Here is an 18,612-nt window from a genome sequence, read left to right on the forward strand (position 1 = left end):
CAAAATAGCTTCAAAATGCGAATTGCATGGTCGTCAGCACAATAATTTAGGAAGTGAAACATGCTATATATAAATGATATTGATGGTATTGATGTCTGCTTTTGCTGCACGGTGAACAATGATGTGACACATCGCATTATTGATACTTTTAACTAGTCTATTGACACGTATTTAAACAGACACAGAATAAAATTCTTGACCGTTAACTTTCATTTTCTATGCCGGACCCGCCCTAATTCCTTATTCCTGAAAGAACTGGATACTCACTGTGATATCATTTAGGATCAGAAAAAAACTAATTCAGTCTCACTTCCTAATATTTTTTACAGGTCCGAACTCTGCCAACAGCTCTAGCAACCCTTCCCCAAAGCAAGGCACTGGCGCCCATTTGCTGTTTTACCAGTGCAAATTCTGCATCCGTTACTTCCGATCCAAATCGTTCTTGAGGAACCACACCAAAAAGGTGCATAATGTTTCTGAGGAGGACGTGGTCGCACAGATCTCCTCACAGACGGACATTTCTAAGGTGTATTCATGCCAGGATTGCACCTACAAGACTCCGCGCAAAGCAAGGATGATGAAGCACCACATGATGTATCATAGGCAAGTTCCCTCGGGGGTCTCCGGGGTTGCCCCAGAGAGTACTGAAGCTGACGAGGAGTCGTGCTCATCCAGTGGCCTCAAGGGAGGAACGTTTGCATGCGAATGGTGCGACTATGAGACTGACGAGAAGGCAAGCTGGACTGATCACATCATCAAGGAGCACAGCGACCAGGTCAATATGGTTTCCAGCACTCCCAAGTCAGAAAGTGATGCATGTGCGAGCTCACCTAAACCAACTTCCCAGTCCCAAAGCCCAAGTAGATCAAAGACAGCTTTAAACAAAGAATATGAGGAGGCAATAGGAGAAACGCTTGAGCATTCCACACTGACTGGGGTGGAATGCTCCGGTTCAAGCAAGAGGCCCGACAGTCCCAGTGAGATTGACTCCAATTTATTAGATGAAGAAGACTCAAGCAGCAGCTTGGAGGGGGAAGAAGAAGATCTCGGTGATATAGACGATCCCAATTACACTGGAACGCTGTCAGCAGATGCGAAACAGCTCTTATCGGACGAGGACAATAAGCTTCTGGAGACAAAGGGAATACCGTTCAGGAAGTACCAGAACCGTTTCCAGTGTCCCTTTTGCTCCTTCCTCACCATGCACAGGCGTAGCATCTCGCGCCACATTGAAAACATTCACCTCTCTGGTAAAACCACAGTGTATAAATGTGATGAATGCCCGTTTATATGCACCAGTCCTCTGAAATTAGGGACGCACAAACAGAGCCATAGTTCCTCCGACGTGGAGACCATGGACCTCACAAGCGACAGCCCAGAATCTCACAATGACGGCGTGACAGAACCCGTTAACGGGGGGAGTATGACCAAGATGAATGGAAAAAAGTCAACCGGCATGTTTAATGACCAGCAGAATCCACACCGCTGCACACTCTGCAACTACTCCACCACCACTCTGAAAGGATTGAGGGTTCACCAGCAGCATAAGCACTCCTACTGTGATGACATGGATCCCACGGCCTGTGAAAGTCAGTTGGCTGACCAGCTTGACACAGATGCAGCAGCCTCACCAACCTGTTTACAAAAAACCCAGACCTCCATCTTAGGGCTAGCCACCAAAAAGCCCTTAGTTGGCGGGAAACGCGCAAGGAAGTCCATTAACGACTTGCCTTTGGATTTGTCCTCAATCAAAAAACGCACGAGAATTGATGAAATTGCGAGCAACCTTCAAAGCAAAATAAGCCAAAGCCAGCAGGACCTGATCATAAATCTTGATGACATGGATGATGAGGACGTGGCCGACCAAAAAAGTAACGTGGGACGAAATCATGACGGCAAAAATGCCATATTTGCCTACAACATACTGCATACTTCATCTCACAAGGGAAGCAGGATAGGGAAAAGAAAAAGCAACCCTAAATCAAAAGGCCCGAGCCTTGCGCTGTCCCTGACTCTTTCCGACGACAGTGAAAACATTTCAGGTGATCTCACTGATAGTCGAGAGGCTACCCAAGAGAACAACGACTACTCCGGGGAACCTGGAATGGCGCGTTTCTACTGTAAACACTGTGATTACCATAACAAGTCTGCTCGTAGCGTCAGCACACATTACCAGAGGATGCACCCTTACATCAAATTTAGCTTTAAATATATCCTGGACCCTGAGGACCAGAGCGCCGTCTTTCGCTGCTTGGAATGCTACATTGAGTACACAAACTACAATGACCTACACGGACACTACATGGATCACCACCCGGAAGCCAGCAATGTGCTCAACTTTAACCAGCCCAATTTGGTATACATGTGTCGCTTCTGTTCATACACGAGCCCCAATGTGCGAAGCCTAATGCCACATTACCAAAGGATGCATCCCACGGTGAAGATCAACAATGCAATGATCTTCTCCAGTTATGTTGTGGAGCAATCGCACAAGTCTGGTGAATCACAAACTCTGAGGGAGATATTAAATTCCGGCCCCAAATCGTTTAACTCGGCCACGTCCACTCAGAGGTCATCCTCAAGTCCGCTGCTGAAAACTGCATCCAAGACCCCTGAATCGGGCACAGACATGGATACCATTAAGGGCTCCATGACCGGAAGTGTCGTTGTATATGATTGTGACATGTGTTCTTTTTCCAGCCCCAACATGCACTCTGTTTTGGTCCACTATCAAAAGAAACACCCTGAGCAAAAGGCATCATATTTCCGGATACAGAAATCTATGAAGGTTGTCGATCAGCCCGTCGCCAACTCCTCCTTTAACTTAAACACATCAATTACCCCCAAAAAATCAACTGTAGCACTCTATGGATCAGAGGAGGACATGTTCTACTGTAAACACTGCATATACAACAACAAGTCTGTTGTGGGTGTGTTAGTGCACTATCAAAAGAGACATCCCGAAGTCAAGGTGACAGCCAAATATATCAAACACGGCGCCCCCACCCCAGGATTGCTTAAACTAATTGACGAGTTACAAATCGCAGCACCAAAGCAATTTATGACGCAGTTCGCAAACAATGGTCACGGTGGCTCAAGCTCTAAAACAGGAAGTGGAGAAAAGGGAGAGGATGAGCTTTTCTTCTGTCAACACTGTGATTACGGCAACCGGACTGTCAAAGGGGTGCTCATTCATTACCAGAAGAAGCACAAAGAAATGAAAGCTAATGCTGACCTTGTTCGCCGTCACACTGCCATCGTCAGAAGTCAGCGTGAGCGTGCCCAGTCAAGCAGCGTCTCTTCCACTGCCGTCGCGGCACCTGCGGACCCTGAAGACAATGCACCTCTCCGTTCCTTGAAATGCAGACACTGTTCTTACACATCCCCTTACGTCTATGCCCTCAAGAAGCATCTCAAGAAGGACCACCCAACCGTGAAGGCCACAGCCTTGACCATTTTACGCTGGGCTTACCAAGATAACATTCTGGAAGCCGGCTATCACTGCGAGTGGTGCATTTATTCCCACACGGAACCCCAAGGACTGCTTCTCCATTACCAAAGACGCCACCCGGAGCATAATGTGGACTACGCCTACATGGCCAGTAAGCTGTGGGCTGGACCAGGGAGCACACAACAAGGGGGAAACCCAGAAACAAAACATTACAAATGCCGTGATTGCGCCTTTGAGGCGTGCACAGTACATGACATCACTAGTCATTACCAGGCAGTTCACCCCTGGGCCATCCAAGGGGACGAATCTGTGATTTTGGATATTATTCAAGGAAAATCTTCCGTCGACAAAATTCCCAAAGAATCTTTCGATTGTCAATCCGTCGAGGATGAGGGCGTTCTCTACATCGCCACACCACCTCGAGAGAGCAACCCACAGCCCACTCACCCACGTCTATCTATTTCAAATAATCCCTATCAGTGCACAGTGTGTCTTTCCGAGTACAATAGTCTCCACGGCCTCCTCACCCACTACGGCAAGAAGCACCCCGGTATGAAAGTCAAAGCGGCAGACTTTGCGCAGGAGGCAGACATCAACCCGAGCTCTGTGTACAAGTGCCGCCACTGTCCTTATGTGAACTCCCGCATCCATGGCGTCCTCACCCACTACCAGAAAAGACACCCGTTGGTGAAAGTCACGGCAGAGGACTTTGCAAACGACATCGAGCAAATCTCAGACCCAAATGAGGCAGAAGACAAGAATAAGACACAGAGGCAGGGCTATGGCGCGTACCGGTGTAAAATGTGCTCGTACACGCACGGGACATTGGAGAAACTCAAAATCCACTATGAGAAGTACCACAATCAGTCGGCCACTGAGATTTTCACTCCTGGTTTGACCAATTTTTCAGTGAGCCCGGACACTGAGCCAGTAGCGGAATGCAGTGCCAGTCACACATCAAACACAAGGAAAGTCCAGGAGGTCGCCAACGTGGACTTCACCCTCTCACAATTACCCGCGAACAAGCCCGAGAAGCATGCCGTGTTCAAATGTCAACTTTGCAAATACTTCTGCTCCACCCGCAAAGGTATCGCTCGCCATTACAGAATCAAGCACAACAACGTCCGTGCTCAGCCTGAGGGTAAAAACAATGTCTTCAAATGTGCGCTATGTTCGTACACCAACCCTATTCGAAAGGGTCTGGCAGCCCACTACCAGAAGCGCCATGATATCGACGCCTACTATACCCACTGCTTGGCTGCTTCCAAGACAATGACTGAGAAATCCAACAAAGTAATGTTACCGCCCCCCTCTGAGCAGGGGAATTCGGAGATGAGTGAAGAAGTCCGCTTGGCCGTAGAGAGGCGGAAGTGTTCTCTTTGTCCCTTCCAGGCGTTCAGCAGGAAAAGCATTGTGTCGCACTATATCAAACGGCATCCAGGTGTCTTCCCCAAGAAGCAGCACGCGAGTAAGCTCAGCCGTTACTTTACTGTCATCTATGCCAAAGAACCCAACAAACCCGAGGACAGTCCTATGGAAGAGGAGGAACAGGAGGCATTAAAGGAGGCCCACGAGTCAGAGCAGGAGGACGACTGGCTTCCATTTAAGTGTCTCAAATGTTTCCGGTTGTCCTTCAGAACTGGCCTGCTGCTGTCTATGCATTACAACGACCACCACACGGCAGACTTCAAGAGAGACTTTGCTGTCGCACCTGACCCCGAAGATGACGCCGATGCCTCTGAATCCTTCCAGTGCTCACATTGCGAGCTGAAGTTCCTTTCCCTCCCCACGCTCGCAACGCATCTGCTCAATCATAATAATGAATTTCAAAAGCGGGCCACTAGGCATGAGAGGAGGCGTCAGCTTCTCAGCAAACACAAACCCGCAGCCATTCCGGATGGCAAGCCTGAGAAGGTGAGAAATGATGAGTTGGGAAAATTCATGTTTATGTAATGCAATGATGTCACTGTATCGTTTTAAAAATCAAATTGCTGTATAGATAAAATTGCGACAGACACCATTTATTAGTACTCAAATGGATCCACAATATAACTGGTATTTGAAGCAAATTTTCATTTTCACTCATATTTGGGGGTATTAATAAATTATCTGTCATAAGTGTTCGACTATCGGTCACATTAACGGTCTCATTTCCTAATTTTAAAGCTAACAAAAAGCCTTGAAATGACTGAGTAAATTAATTCTCTCCTACAGTAAATGGGAGTATATTACATAATGGGATTTGGAAATTAATTTATAAAGGATTTCAGACAAATTCCCATGAATCTCCCTTTATGCATACTTGACCCTGCACAGGGGGGCTCAGTACCCGTGGGTAACGGGTTTGTTATCAGCCCGAGGATGCCCAACCCCGAAATGGTGCGCAGTGGGATCCACATTCATCTCAGATACCCACAGGGATGACATTTATCTATTTGATCATTTAAAAATAAAACACAAGTTGTATTGTTTTTGTGAAGTTGACAAATGGTTTCCAAATAAAACATGACACCTGTTGTTGTTGTTGTTTTTTGTCATTGACAGGAAAGCTGCGCAAACAAAACTCCGATAGGCTTCAGGTGTAACTTTTGTGTCGAGGTGCACACGACCATCCGAGCCATCTGCAATCACCTGAGGAAGCATGTCCAGTATGGAGAGGTCAAAGAGGGGCATGTCAAGGTAAAGGCACTTTTCTGAAGCATGTTTTCCCAATGACTCATTTCATATTTGTCACAATATCCACTGAACTGAAAGACACAAGTCTCCGCCCTCAAACCGCAGACCTGTCATATGCCAGACTGACTGCATGGTGAGCCATAGCATGGGCAAAGATGAATGCTGTCAAGTTTTAAGCCAGGTGTCACCTGGTAACTAAATTGCGGTTATAAACTCTCCTTGTTGTTTTTACTTTGGCTAATTACTTAGGAGTCAAATTACAGAATACGAGCACGACGCACAATTGGCCGATTCTGTTTTGAGCTAAAGCGCTTCCTGATTGGCTGTCGTTCTGTTGATTTCAATTAGTGCACCCCTGCATGGCACACCAGAAGGCAGTAAATTTGAAACACCTTTAATTCAGAATAAGGCCAAATGTCAAAACTTGTTATCCATTGAGGGATTGTTAACTACTGTTGGCTGGTTTCAGAAAAAAATAACTCCTTTTATAATGTCTTTAACTCATTCACTGACGGACATGTGCAAAAATATGTCCACAAGGTTTTTATCATTGTCACTCCATGATCCACAGAATATTGAGTTTTAGGACTACTTAAACATTCAATACAGCGTGAGAAACCTTACACTCTTTTCTTTCATCAGGGAAAAATGTTAATTTCTAACTTGTGTGGGTCTGGAGTTATTTGAGCTTGAAATGAGGGTGCCTGTACAAAATACAATGCAATACATACATATTGGTTTATATAGCCCTTTAACCGCAGCTGAAGCTGGAACAAAGCACGAACATGGGAAAAGGGGGAAATATTGCCTCCTTGTGGAAGGAAAAAACATTACCAGACATCTGGCCAGCACTTTTTCGGCCCCAAAGCATGAGAAAGCAAAACCGGGAACAAATTTGGGAATGGCGCTCTACTTCATATTTTCATATCTCTGTATAAGTTCGTGAATGGCAGTGAAGGAGCTGAAGGACCAGTACTTGTACAGTACTCAAAGTGGCATTCAAAGTGGCACACTACAAATAAAATTATCTATAGATGATGTGCAGCCAACCATGCCACCATTTCGTCCTCAATGGTGTTTGGCACCGGGCAATTGCCACTCACTGGGGACATATGGGCCAACAGCCATTCATTCATCGGTGGACAATAAAGACATGTTGTACATTTGTGGGCTGGTGTCGCGTACAAAAATGGGGAATGCTCACTCAGCAAAGTTTGATGAGTTTGTTCAATATCTTGAAATATTTCCATGTAAATTTAGAAGTTCGTTATGAGCTGATGTGGGCATTTTACTGTTGCCATGTTTTTTTTCAATGTTGTTTTCTGGATTTAGTGCGACAGTCATGTTAAAACCTTGCCAATCTTCCTGACTCCAACACCACAACATGCTTATCGCCTCCCTGCGATGTGTTTTCTCTTGACGCTTGCATCTTGCTTTTCCCCATTCGCGACAGAGGCGTTTGGCAGCCTCCCCTTGAGACAGCTGAGGGCAGGGAGAGAAGAACGGACAGAGCTTGCGCTATTACTTATAGGACAGCGACGGGTATCCGTCGGAGCATTAGTATTCTGCAGAGAATGGGAATGAGCCTGAGGATACAAGGCTTTAACCAAATGGAGGACATTAATGGACTTGATGCCGGTCTCACAGCACATTGCACCATCGCTGTAGTTTCATTCATGCATTTTACATAACCTTTCTCCTTCTCAGGTGGTGCTTTTTACAGACGCTAATAAGAGGTTCTCTCTGGAGATAGCCACATCGTATTTTACGGCTGCATGAAGTGCATTGTCGTTTTTTTTTCCACAAGCATGGCTGAACCTCCTTGAGGCTGTGGGAAAAAAAAGTCAATGTTGATTGTCTGCTGACTTGGGAGGGCCGCAGAAAGCTTCTGCAGAAGATGAGCAGAGATGGATAGTGACAGAGAAAAATACGCCATCTTTCCGATAGGTTGAAACAAAAATACGTTTGCAGCACAAGACAAGAAAACGGATAAATTTATCAAGTGGTTTGAGATGACGGAAGCATCACCCATTTCTAAAACCTTCTTCCAATTGCGGGACATGCGGGGCGGAGTCCGTCCTATGAGTTTGTTAAAGTACAAGCCTTGTAATTGACTCAAAATTGAAGCTTTCCAACAAAATTGACGACTTAGTGTTCACTCTCCGGCATGAGTCCTTGAGACATTTTCGTGTGCTGTTTTAGGCCCGACAAGTTGTTTTTTTTTTTCTGTGAAAGCCATTTGTCAAAAGTTAAGATCCTGAAAAACCCTGGATTCTTCAAACAACAGATTTTCTCGTACATTTCAGGCATGGGTCCTTGAGATACATTTTAAGTATTCTGCTGATTAACTCATTCACTGCCATTCACAAATTTATTCAGGAATTGAAAATATGATGTAGAGCGCCATTCCTGAATTAGCTGGGGTTTTGCAGCATTTCCCTTTTTTTTATGCTAGCGCTTTGTTACAGCTTCAGCTGTTGTTAAAGTGCGATATAAACCAACATATATGTATTGCATTGTATCTTGGACAGCCGCCCTCGTTTCAAGCTCATAAAACACCAGACCCATATAATTTAGGAAATAACTTTTTTTATGACGCAAGTAGAGAGTCTAAGGTTCTAACGCTGCATTAAATGTTTATTTAGTCCCAAATCTCAATATTTTGTGGGTTCTGGAATGTGAGTGACAATGAAAAAAAAACCCTGGCACTGCAGTAGACACATTTTTGCACGTCTGGCAGTGAATAAGTTAAGTTTTGGAGTCACCATGGGACCCACACATCACTTGTACTCTGACCTTGAATAGGATCCATGGTCCAAATGTTATAAATGGTTGACCAAGATGGGTTCTTGGTCTGTTTCAAGAGCTGTCTTGGTTGAAAAATCCAAACCAGAGTCAAGATGTTTACAGTCACCAGCCTGAGTGTTTTTTTTTATCATGTGAGTTACCAAATAGAAAGTTTTTCATACACCAATAATAACCATAAGTTGAATCTTTTTCAGCTGGAAACCAGTGAGGTGGCCCTCACCATACCGCCGCAGAGACTCGTTAATGGCGATTTGGATGAAGATGAAACAGGAAATCTAGAGAGAACCAAGGACGGTGTGAAGGGCCTCACCTCGCTCCCCGTGGCTTCTTCCACCGTTGCTAAAGAAACACTGGAACCAGACCTGGATGCCATCGACGGGAGATCCTCGACGCTGAAGCAGCGGCTAGTGACGCGGGGCCACCCTTGCGCCCAGTGCGACCGGGTCTTCATGTCAATGCAGGGACTCCGTTCCCACGAGAGGAGCCACTCTGCCATGGCCATGATCGTCAGGGAGGACAAGTACAGCTGCCAGTACTGCCAGTTTGTCTCACCCTTCAGACACAAGTAAGTACATGCACAATCCGTAAAGTAAATATTTCAATGTGTTTAATCATACATTTATGTGCTTTACTATTATTTATAGTCACTATTCTAGCTTTTCAATTAAATCAGGGGTGTCAAACTCATTTTCTGCCGCGGGCCACATTGTATTTACAGGTTCCTCTTGAGGGCCGTTATGAATTTGGGGAAACATTACAATGTTTCATCTGTTCCACATATTACATAAAGAACACACAACAAATTAATTAATAACTACTTTTCAAATCTGAAATCAGGAATAATGACGTATTGTGGTTTACATACAACAATTTTAAATTTTGGTTCGGACTTTTGCAGGCATCATGGCACTTGACATGTTCGGTTTGATTTGCTTTGGCGGGCCGAATAAAATTATGTGGCGGGCCGGATTTGGCCCCCAGGCCTTGACTTCGACACCTGTCATTTAAATTCTCACCTGCAATCCTGTGACTGTAAAGTGTCCTTGAGAGTTTTGAAAGGCGGTTATAGGTGAAATGTATTATTATTGGATTGGATTGGATATGCCTTTATTAGTCTCACAGTGGAGAAATTTACATTTCACAGCAGCAAAGTGATGAAAGGAAGAGATAAGAAAAAATAATTCATTCAAAAAACGAAAAGAAAATCTGTTTTTTTTTTTATTTATTTTATTTTTATCTAAATTTCTCTTTATTCAAAAGATTTATCTTGTTATAAGTTAGACTGAGCTACACCTTGCCAAGATCTGGGAATGGAGAAATTGTCATTTTAAGATGGCTAAACGCTCAAAAAATTAATTAGGGTTAACAAGTGTTTTTTTTCTTCTTCTGGAACATCATAGCTATTCGTAACAACAACAACACATTGTTATTTCGTAAGATTTTATAGGTTAAATGTAAAAATTAATAGAACTCAAAAATCTCATGTGAAGCTTCAAAAAAACAGTTCTGGTTAGAATTTGCTGTTAACTAGTGTTAACTTTTTCTTTTTAAATCCTACCCTTTACAAGTGTTTATCCTGCCACATTCATTTTTGTGCACATCGTGTACTTACACTTTTTACTACCCCGTTCAAAAAAAAAAGCTCTGAATGTCCAAATACAGTGTATGTCCAGTCTATTTGGGAACAGAGGCAATTTTATTTTACCATCAGACATGGAGCGATCAGGACCAAGAGTCAGGTGTAATCCCCATTTTATACTGCACGTTCTGACCTAGAAACAGACTCCACTCCCATGCCACCCAGGCAGACTGGCATTCAAAACACAGCCAGCTTCCCCACAGGCATTCCCACCTGGGGATTGTGGGTTGATGAGTCCCCTTTCCTCCTCTACCACCACAGCTCTGTTCTGGAAAATATACTTCAAAACCATAGCGCTGCTTGATTCCTGGCAGTTTGTCTTCCATGCTTTTTGTTATAGTTTCATAATGTTTTATGTCTTGTCTCCTTCTCTCTCCGTCATTAGTCTGGACAGACACATGCAGTCTCACCACGGCCACCACAAACCATTCAAGTGCAAACTATGCCCATTTAAGTCTGCCTACGTGAGCCGCTTGAAGAGCCACCTGCACAAGGCACACACTGGTAAATATATTGAGCTGCGTTGCAAGAAGTGTGTAAATAATAAACCTAAATAGTATTGATATAGAAGAGAGACACGTTTGTAAGACATGAGGTGTTTATGTATGACATAATCATTTTAATGCACTGTTATTTGCTGTGGCGAGGGGCTGGGCTTTTGATTCAGATTTTCAAAAATTGCATTTGGTTTGATTCTCCATGGCCTGATTCAATTAAATTTACGATTCACAATTCACTTTGGTTGATTTTTGATTCTGTTAAGGGCGGATCTCATGTCGGACCGGATTAACTTGAATGTGGATGATATTCTCAGAAGAAGCCGTGCTGTAAATTGTCGTGTTTGTTTGAATAAACACAAACAATAAATAATAATGTAAATCAATTTCAACCAAAGGTCCAACTGTGTAACATAAAAGTGTGACGATAAAGTGACAAAACCCCACTCTTCGTCCCATTTTGATATTCTACTCTCACCACCATTTGGAACAAGTATGCGAATATGGCTCTTCATATTGTAATAATTCACAATGCATCCGTCTCCCATCAGGCGAACAACATACATACCAGTGCTTGTCCTGCCCCTTCTCCTCCATGACCATCAGCCAATTGAAGGATCATTCATTGCAAGACCACGGCGAGGCCCTCACCCTACCCAAACTGCGGGCCGCCACGCAGGCTGCTCATGCTGCCCTCCGGACCCCCACTCGACCGACCACAAATGCAGAGCACAGCCCGTTGACTCCGGAAGGTATGATGACGTGTTTGACACTGGGGCGGTCGGAAATTATCATTTTTACCACTCCCCCAAATAATTTCTAATTGCAACCTTTGCAACCATTTTCGAAAAAACGGTGCACCCTGAACTGGTTGACAGCCATTCACAAGGGAAACATACATGTAGACTGACAACCCATGACACTCAAAATGACACCTAAGGACAATTTAGGGTGAACCCACCATGCTTGTTTTTAGAATTTGGGAGAAAACCCGAATAAATGGGTCGAGGGTACTCGAGCAGGCAGGGGATGAACATGCGCATTCAAAACTTGGGACCTCTGCACTCTGAGGCAGACTTGCTAACCAGTCATCTAACGTGTTGTCCTTCTTTAATTCATTAATTGCCAGACAATGTGCAAAAATGTGTCCACTCCAGTGCCAAGGTTTTTGTCATTTTCACTCAAATTGCAGGACCCACAAAATAGTTTTAGGACTACATAAACATTCAATGCAGCGTAAGAAACCTTAGACTCTTTGTTTATCCAAAAAAAGCGTTAATTGCCAAGTTATATGGGTCTCGAGTTATGCGTGCTTGAAATGAGGGTGGCTGTCCAAAATACAATGCAATACATACATATTGGGTTATATTGCGCTTTAAAGGACAACCAACGTCACTTTTTTGTTTCTTAACTGACTTCAGAAAAACGTTTTATAGCATCTAAAATATCCAAAATGATATTATATTTTTATTCAAATGCAAAACACCAATAAAAATGACTTGTGTCCAAAATCTGCAAAACAATTGAGCTGCAAATTGGCCATTTTCAGAAAGTCCCGCTCCCAGTTCGTGACGTCACGCCAAGACGTCTTGCATTGCTGGAGAATTAAAACAATGGCTGCAGATTCGGAGAATATGCTTTCTTGTTACACATCCAGTTATGAATATGATTCAAATAGTTCCGAAGAGGAAAGCATACATGTTTGCAATTGATTAAAGAAGTCCTTCCGTGTCATTTTGAGGCATCTGGACTGCAATGTAGCGTCCCAGAAAAGAGGCAGAAAATGGCGACCACGCTCCCTGTGAGGAATTAATCAGCCCGTTTCCACAGACTGATAAATTACTTATATGGAGCTTGGTCGCCCTCTTCTGGCTCTTTTTCATGCAACGTGACATTTTCAGACCAAACAAGCACAGCAAAATGCATTGACGTGATGGAAGGACTGCTACAATGTGTCGGTCAGGGGCGTTCCTTCAGTGACGTCACGTACGGACTCGTCACCAAGTAAAAAACAAGACTTCCGGAATATTCAGCGCGAGTCTTAAAACGTAAAATATTCTTGTCCGGAGATGTCGGTTGTCCTTGAACAACAGCTGAAACTGTAACAAAGCGCTAACATTGAAAAAAAAAACGCAAATGCTGCCCCCTATTGGAAGGGAAAAAACATTGCCAGAAGTCAGAGCAGCACTTTATTGGCACCCCCGCTAGAAAAACCAAAACCCAAACAAATTCGGGAATGCCGCCCTTCGTTATACAGTAAAGTCTCGTTATATCGATATATAATATATCGATAGTCCCGGTTATATCGATACTATTTCTATGCACGCACGGAGAAAATTACATGCAAACAGGGTCGGATATATCGATAGTCCCGGTTATATCGATATTTTTTCGGACTCCCTTGAATATCGATATAACGAGACTTTACTGTATTTTCAATTCCCGAATAAATTCGGGAATGAAAGTGAATGAATTAATAACAAGTTCGATACATTATTTCAGGGGCCGCCCGGTCGTCGAGTGGTTAGCATGCCAACTTCACAGTGCAAGGGTCGTGAGTTCAAATCCCGCTCCGGCCTCCATGTGTGGAGTTTGCATGTTCTCACCGGGCCCGCGTGGGTTTTCTCCGGGTCCTCCGGATTCCTCCCACATTCCAAAAACATGCATGGCAGGCTGATTTAATTGTCCCTCGGCGTGAGTGTGAGAGCGAAATGTTGTTTGTCTCTGTGTGCCCTGCGATTGGCTGGCAACCAATTCAGGATGTCCCCCACCTCATGTCCAAAGACGGCTGGGATAGACTCCCGCATCCCCCGCGACCTTAATGAGGACAAAGCGCTCTGGCAAATGGATGGATGGATACATTATTTCAGTTCAATTAAAAAATGTGTATGCCACATTTAATATCAGCGACTGTGCGACTCTTTCAGACACGTCATACTGGGAACAAGCTGATGTCCGCCAGCAGCTCAGCAATTATCAAATCACCTCCCGGAGTCACACATCCCCGGGCGACCATCGGCCCGACACCCTCCTCTTCTGCGAGTTCTGCGAGTTCAGCTCGGGCTACATGCAGAGCCTGCGGCGACACTACCGAGACCGCCATGGTGGCAAAAAACTATTTAAGTGCAAGGACTGCACCTTCTTCACCTGCTACAAGTGAGACACCGCCGTGGAGAATAATTGAAGCTGGAGATGATGTTAACCGGAACCGCTTCCGTTCTTAGGAATACGTTCACCTTGCATGCGGAGGCGGGTCACAACCACAACAGCAACAATCATGTGCTAGAGGACGTCCGAAAAGACCTGCGCTGCCCTCTCTGTTTCTACACCACCAAATACAAGAGCAGTATGATCGACCACATTGTCCTGCACAGAGGTACAGAAGCTGACTTAATACACTTAACACGCCTGTTTGTCATTCAAAGGTCACAGCAGTCAAATAGTTTTAACTTTAAAATTAGCATCCGCTTTGTTCACATCAAGGTTAGGCAAAAATTGGTTGTAACATCAGCAGGGATGCATCTGGGTCACACCCTTGCGCCATTTACGCATTTTGATAGCCACTAGCGCAACTTTGTAACTCCATTGCTCCAACACACAAGTTTATTACGATTAGCGCATGTTACTACATGATCTGCGCCACATATGACATACTTTTGCTACAATAGCTGAAGAAACAAAATTAGTTAAACAGCAATTGAAAACTTCATTTTCCTTGAGAGGTTTTAACTTTCATTGTCTTCCATCTTGCCTTCCCGATATTGAGCCATAATCGCCTTGCATTTGTTTCGGTGCGTTCCAAAGTCGTGGTAGAGGATATTTCCGGCTTTTCCGTGATCCGTCGGAAACTGCCGAAAGGGCAAATCGAATATTCATTTACCCATGGTGCATGGCAGTGTTAACATTGAACATGGCGGACAGTTGCAATATGGAGCGTGAGAACAGGAGTAAAACTCAAACAAGCAGAAAACAAACATTTAAAGACACAATTGAATCAGTCTGTGGAGGGTGGTGACAATTCATTGGAGCAAACTGATGTTAACGATTTTAGAATTACGACTAGAATTTAGTGGATAAAGGGAAAGCAAAATCCTTCACTAAATTATCATGGTGGGGTGAGGTTCAATTTGGACCGTACAACAGACTTCTGAGGCAACATAAGCTTAGTTATGCTGACGAGATGATACCAGGGCAGATGGGACAATCAGGCCAGTCATAAACCTCATAGTCAGGCAGGACAATAGAAGTAAGCAGTCAGGACAATAGAAGTAATCAGTGTAGCTGCAGGGAGTAGTCCTCTACTCCCCCCAACATGAGAGCAGGGACCGATCATAGCACAGTCTGGCACCACCACGTCGGGGGATATATACAGGGCCGAAACAACCAGTAAAAGACTTTAGTTCGCTGACAAAGCCTCTTGGATAAGAAGCGAAACGTCCGACACCTTCAAAGAAGTACAGCTGACGGCTGAAGAAACCTTTTCATCGATGGACCGCTCCTGTATGACTGAGAGCTTACACAGACTTAAAGGGAAATATATCAGATCTTTTGCAGCGCATTGATAATCGTGAAAGCAAATACTTTTTTAAAGTAGCGTCTGCAGCCACAAGGGGACACAACACAGTGTCTTCTTGTGCCGGTCCCAAGCCTGGATAAATACAGAGGGTTGTGTCAGGAATGACATCCGACGTAAAAGCTTGGCCAAAACAAACATGCGAATCAAACCTCTGAAGATGGAGGACACTGATTTGCTGTGGCGACCCCTGAAACGAAAAGCCGAAAGGCAAAGAAGTAGAAGTATTGTGCTAAGTCTGTTCTCTTTGTCTTCTCTGCAATACCGTAGAATATCAAAATAGCACAGGGTTTATTGTGCTGTAACGAAATTAATTTGAAAATGTGTTTTTATTTTATGTATGAATAAATTATTTGACTTGAATTAAAATTGTTGATATATTATAAAAATACATTTTACCCAGATTCATCCCTGCATCAGCTGACGGCACACCATTGGTGGGTGGGTGCAAGTGTAGTCGTCTCCACTTGATCCACATGACATTTGCAGCCCACTATATCTGTGAGCGCGGATTTAGTAGTTTTCCTATGTAAACGTACTTTGCGTGCGGCAATCTCATGCACAGACCCTTGTGAGTCACAATGTCAAAGACTGTGTGCGCCACATCCTGATTTTGAAGGGAATTAGCTGGAAGCCACTTGAGCTGAACAGGAGTGCGTTCCATCACATGATGGAGACCATTGAGATTGAGGTGAACCAAATGTCCTGCTCATTTATTTTCACCAGAGGAGCGTGTGGGTCCGCTAGAGGTGAATCGCTCCAAGCTGTCTCGCCACCTCCAAGGCGTGGTGTTCCGCTGCCACAAATGCACCTTCACGTGCTCCAGTGACCACGCCCTGCAGCTGCATCTGCACAAGCATGACCTCAAACCATACCGTTGCCAGCTTTGCTACTACGACAGCCACCGCCGCAGCCAGCTGGAGGAGCACCTTCGCCTCGAGCACAAGGTGAGAATCCATGTCTTAGCTTTTGCCACGCACGGGAAAATTTTACAGAGATGTGTTTGCGTTTTGTTTTGTTTCATGCTTGGGTGACGATAAAGAGCTGCCCATGGCCTCTGGCAATGTTTTTCCCTTCCACAAGGGGGCAGCATTTCCTTTTTTCCATGTTAGTGCATTGTTGTTAAAGCGCTATAGTGTAAAGTGTCCTTGAGAGTTTTGAAAGGCGCTTAGAAATTAAATGTATTATTATTGTTACATACTGTATATGTATATATTGCATTATGTTTTGGACAGCCACCCTCATTTCAAACTCATATGACTCCAGACCCATATCATTTAGGAATTAACTCTTTTTTTTCTGATGAAAGAAAACAGTCTAAGGTTTCTATCTAACGCTGTATTGAATGTTTATGTAGTCCTAAAACTCAATATTCAGTGGGTCCTGGAATTGAAGTGACAATGACAAAAACCCTGGCACTGGAGTGGACACATTTTTGCATGTCTGGCAGTGAATGAGTTAAGATCTTGTCACTTGGTACACTATATACTCACTGTTACTTTTAATTTTGGAGAGGTTGCAGTGTGTGAGAGGAAGAGCGTCCTGCGCAGCAGAACATAGATTGTATTTGGAGCAGGATGTGAAATAAATAAATTGGAAGCTCTTTTTTTCCTCCAATAATATAATATGTGTCAGATGTGTAGAAACGTAAAACCAGAAGGTACCAAAAATGTGATCTAGACACTCCTTATTTTATTTTTGTATTTTATTTTGTTATTGAATTTAATGTATTTATTTATTTATTTTAACAAAACAAAGTTTATAATTTTCTGAGGGTACGATTCAGCAAATGTCTGGGAAAAGAACACACCACCCAGAAATGAATTTTCTAGTGGTATTTCAAACTCAAATGAGACATTGTTGTTGTGATCAGGTCATCCGGAACTTTGAGCTGATGGGCCGGGTAAACTTGGACCAGCTGGAGATGATGGAAGAGCCGGAAAACGGCAACAGTGATGACGAGCAGCAGCAGCAGCTCGAGGAGCTAGAGATTGGCGATGAAGAGCAGGAGGAGGAAGAACATGAACAGGCAGACAGGATGGAGATGGCGATAGATGAAAGTCTCGCTGCGGCTGATGACGTTGAAGGTATGGAGGTGGAGGAGAGCCTGGGAGAGGAAGAGGGAGGCGTGGAGGAGGACAAGCAAGGAGGCAGCATCAAAGAGGAACACAATGAGGAGCAGTTTAAAGAGGTGGAAGAAGAGAGAACCGCACGACAAGGTTTTTTATCAAATCATATTTTATGATCCAAGTGACAAGTCCATCAAAAACTGGGTCATCCTTGAAACTCTTGTTTCCTAGAAGCCCTTGCTTCTCCAACCAGCAGCAGCAGCAGCAGCAGCAGCAGCTCTGGAGAGAAGCGTCTTCCCTGCCAATTCTGTGGACGCTGCTTCACAAGCAATGCGGAGTGGGAACGGCATGTCCTTCGTCACGGCATGTAAGTTACCTCATTTTATTATGTTTGTTTGTTTGTTTGTTTTTTCAAGAGAATTGGTCCCTGTTCTTGATATGGTACATCGGGTGATAAATATATTTACCTACCTGTTTTCTTTTCCAGTAATAGTACATATTTATTTTGAAAGATCACTTTTCTCCACGATGCCGATATTTTGGCTGCATCATGAACCATTGCTATTTCTTGTTTGTATTTTTCATATAATCGATCAATTGTTATATTTTTTGTCTTACATTATAATTTTATTCTCATTAGAGTAACAAAACAATTGTAATATTAAATCGTATATTGTAATCATTTTAACTCATTCACTGCCATTCACAAATTTATTCGGGAATTGAAAATATGATTTCGAGCGCAGTTCCCGCATTTGTTTGGGTTTTGTTTTTTTTTTTTTTTTCTTGCTGTGGCAGCATTTCCAGTTTTTCCATGTGAGCACTTTGTTCCAGCTTCAGCTCTTGTTAAAACCGCTATAGTAATCAATATACACCCTCATAACTCCAGACCCATATAA

At 43.8% G+C, this 18,612-nt stretch overlaps 1 protein-coding gene across 2 annotated transcripts in view; it reads left to right on the plus strand.

Moving 5' to 3' along the window:
• Positions 1-18,612, plus strand: part of znf462 (zinc finger protein 462) — a 41,505-nt gene that overhangs the window by 18,649 nt on the left and 4,244 nt on the right. The window contains exons 3-12 of one of the 2 annotated variants that reach the window (XM_089020435.1): positions 330-5,365; positions 5,996-6,130; positions 9,130-9,500; positions 10,960-11,078; positions 11,623-11,823; positions 13,999-14,227; positions 14,296-14,447; positions 16,371-16,591; positions 17,518-17,863; positions 17,948-18,080. In XM_089020435.1, the coding sequence (XP_088876561.1) occupies positions 330-5,365; positions 5,996-6,130; positions 9,130-9,500; positions 10,960-11,078; positions 11,623-11,823; positions 13,999-14,227; positions 14,296-14,447; positions 16,371-16,591; positions 17,518-17,863; positions 17,948-18,080 (6,943 nt within the window). Of the gene's footprint in view, positions 1-329; positions 5,366-5,995; positions 6,131-9,129; positions 9,501-10,959; positions 11,079-11,622; positions 11,824-13,998; positions 14,228-14,295; positions 14,448-16,370; positions 16,592-17,517; positions 17,864-17,944; positions 18,081-18,612 lie in introns of both variants that reach the window. The other variant, XM_089020434.1, reaches the window with a different exon arrangement.

The sequence above is a fragment of the Hippocampus bargibanti genome, linkage group LG18 (assembly GCF_051943395.1).
Source record: "Hippocampus bargibanti isolate YZ-2025 linkage group LG18, ASM5194339v1, whole genome shotgun sequence".
Classification (NCBI taxonomy): Eukaryota; Metazoa; Chordata; class Actinopteri; order Syngnathiformes; family Syngnathidae; genus Hippocampus; species Hippocampus bargibanti.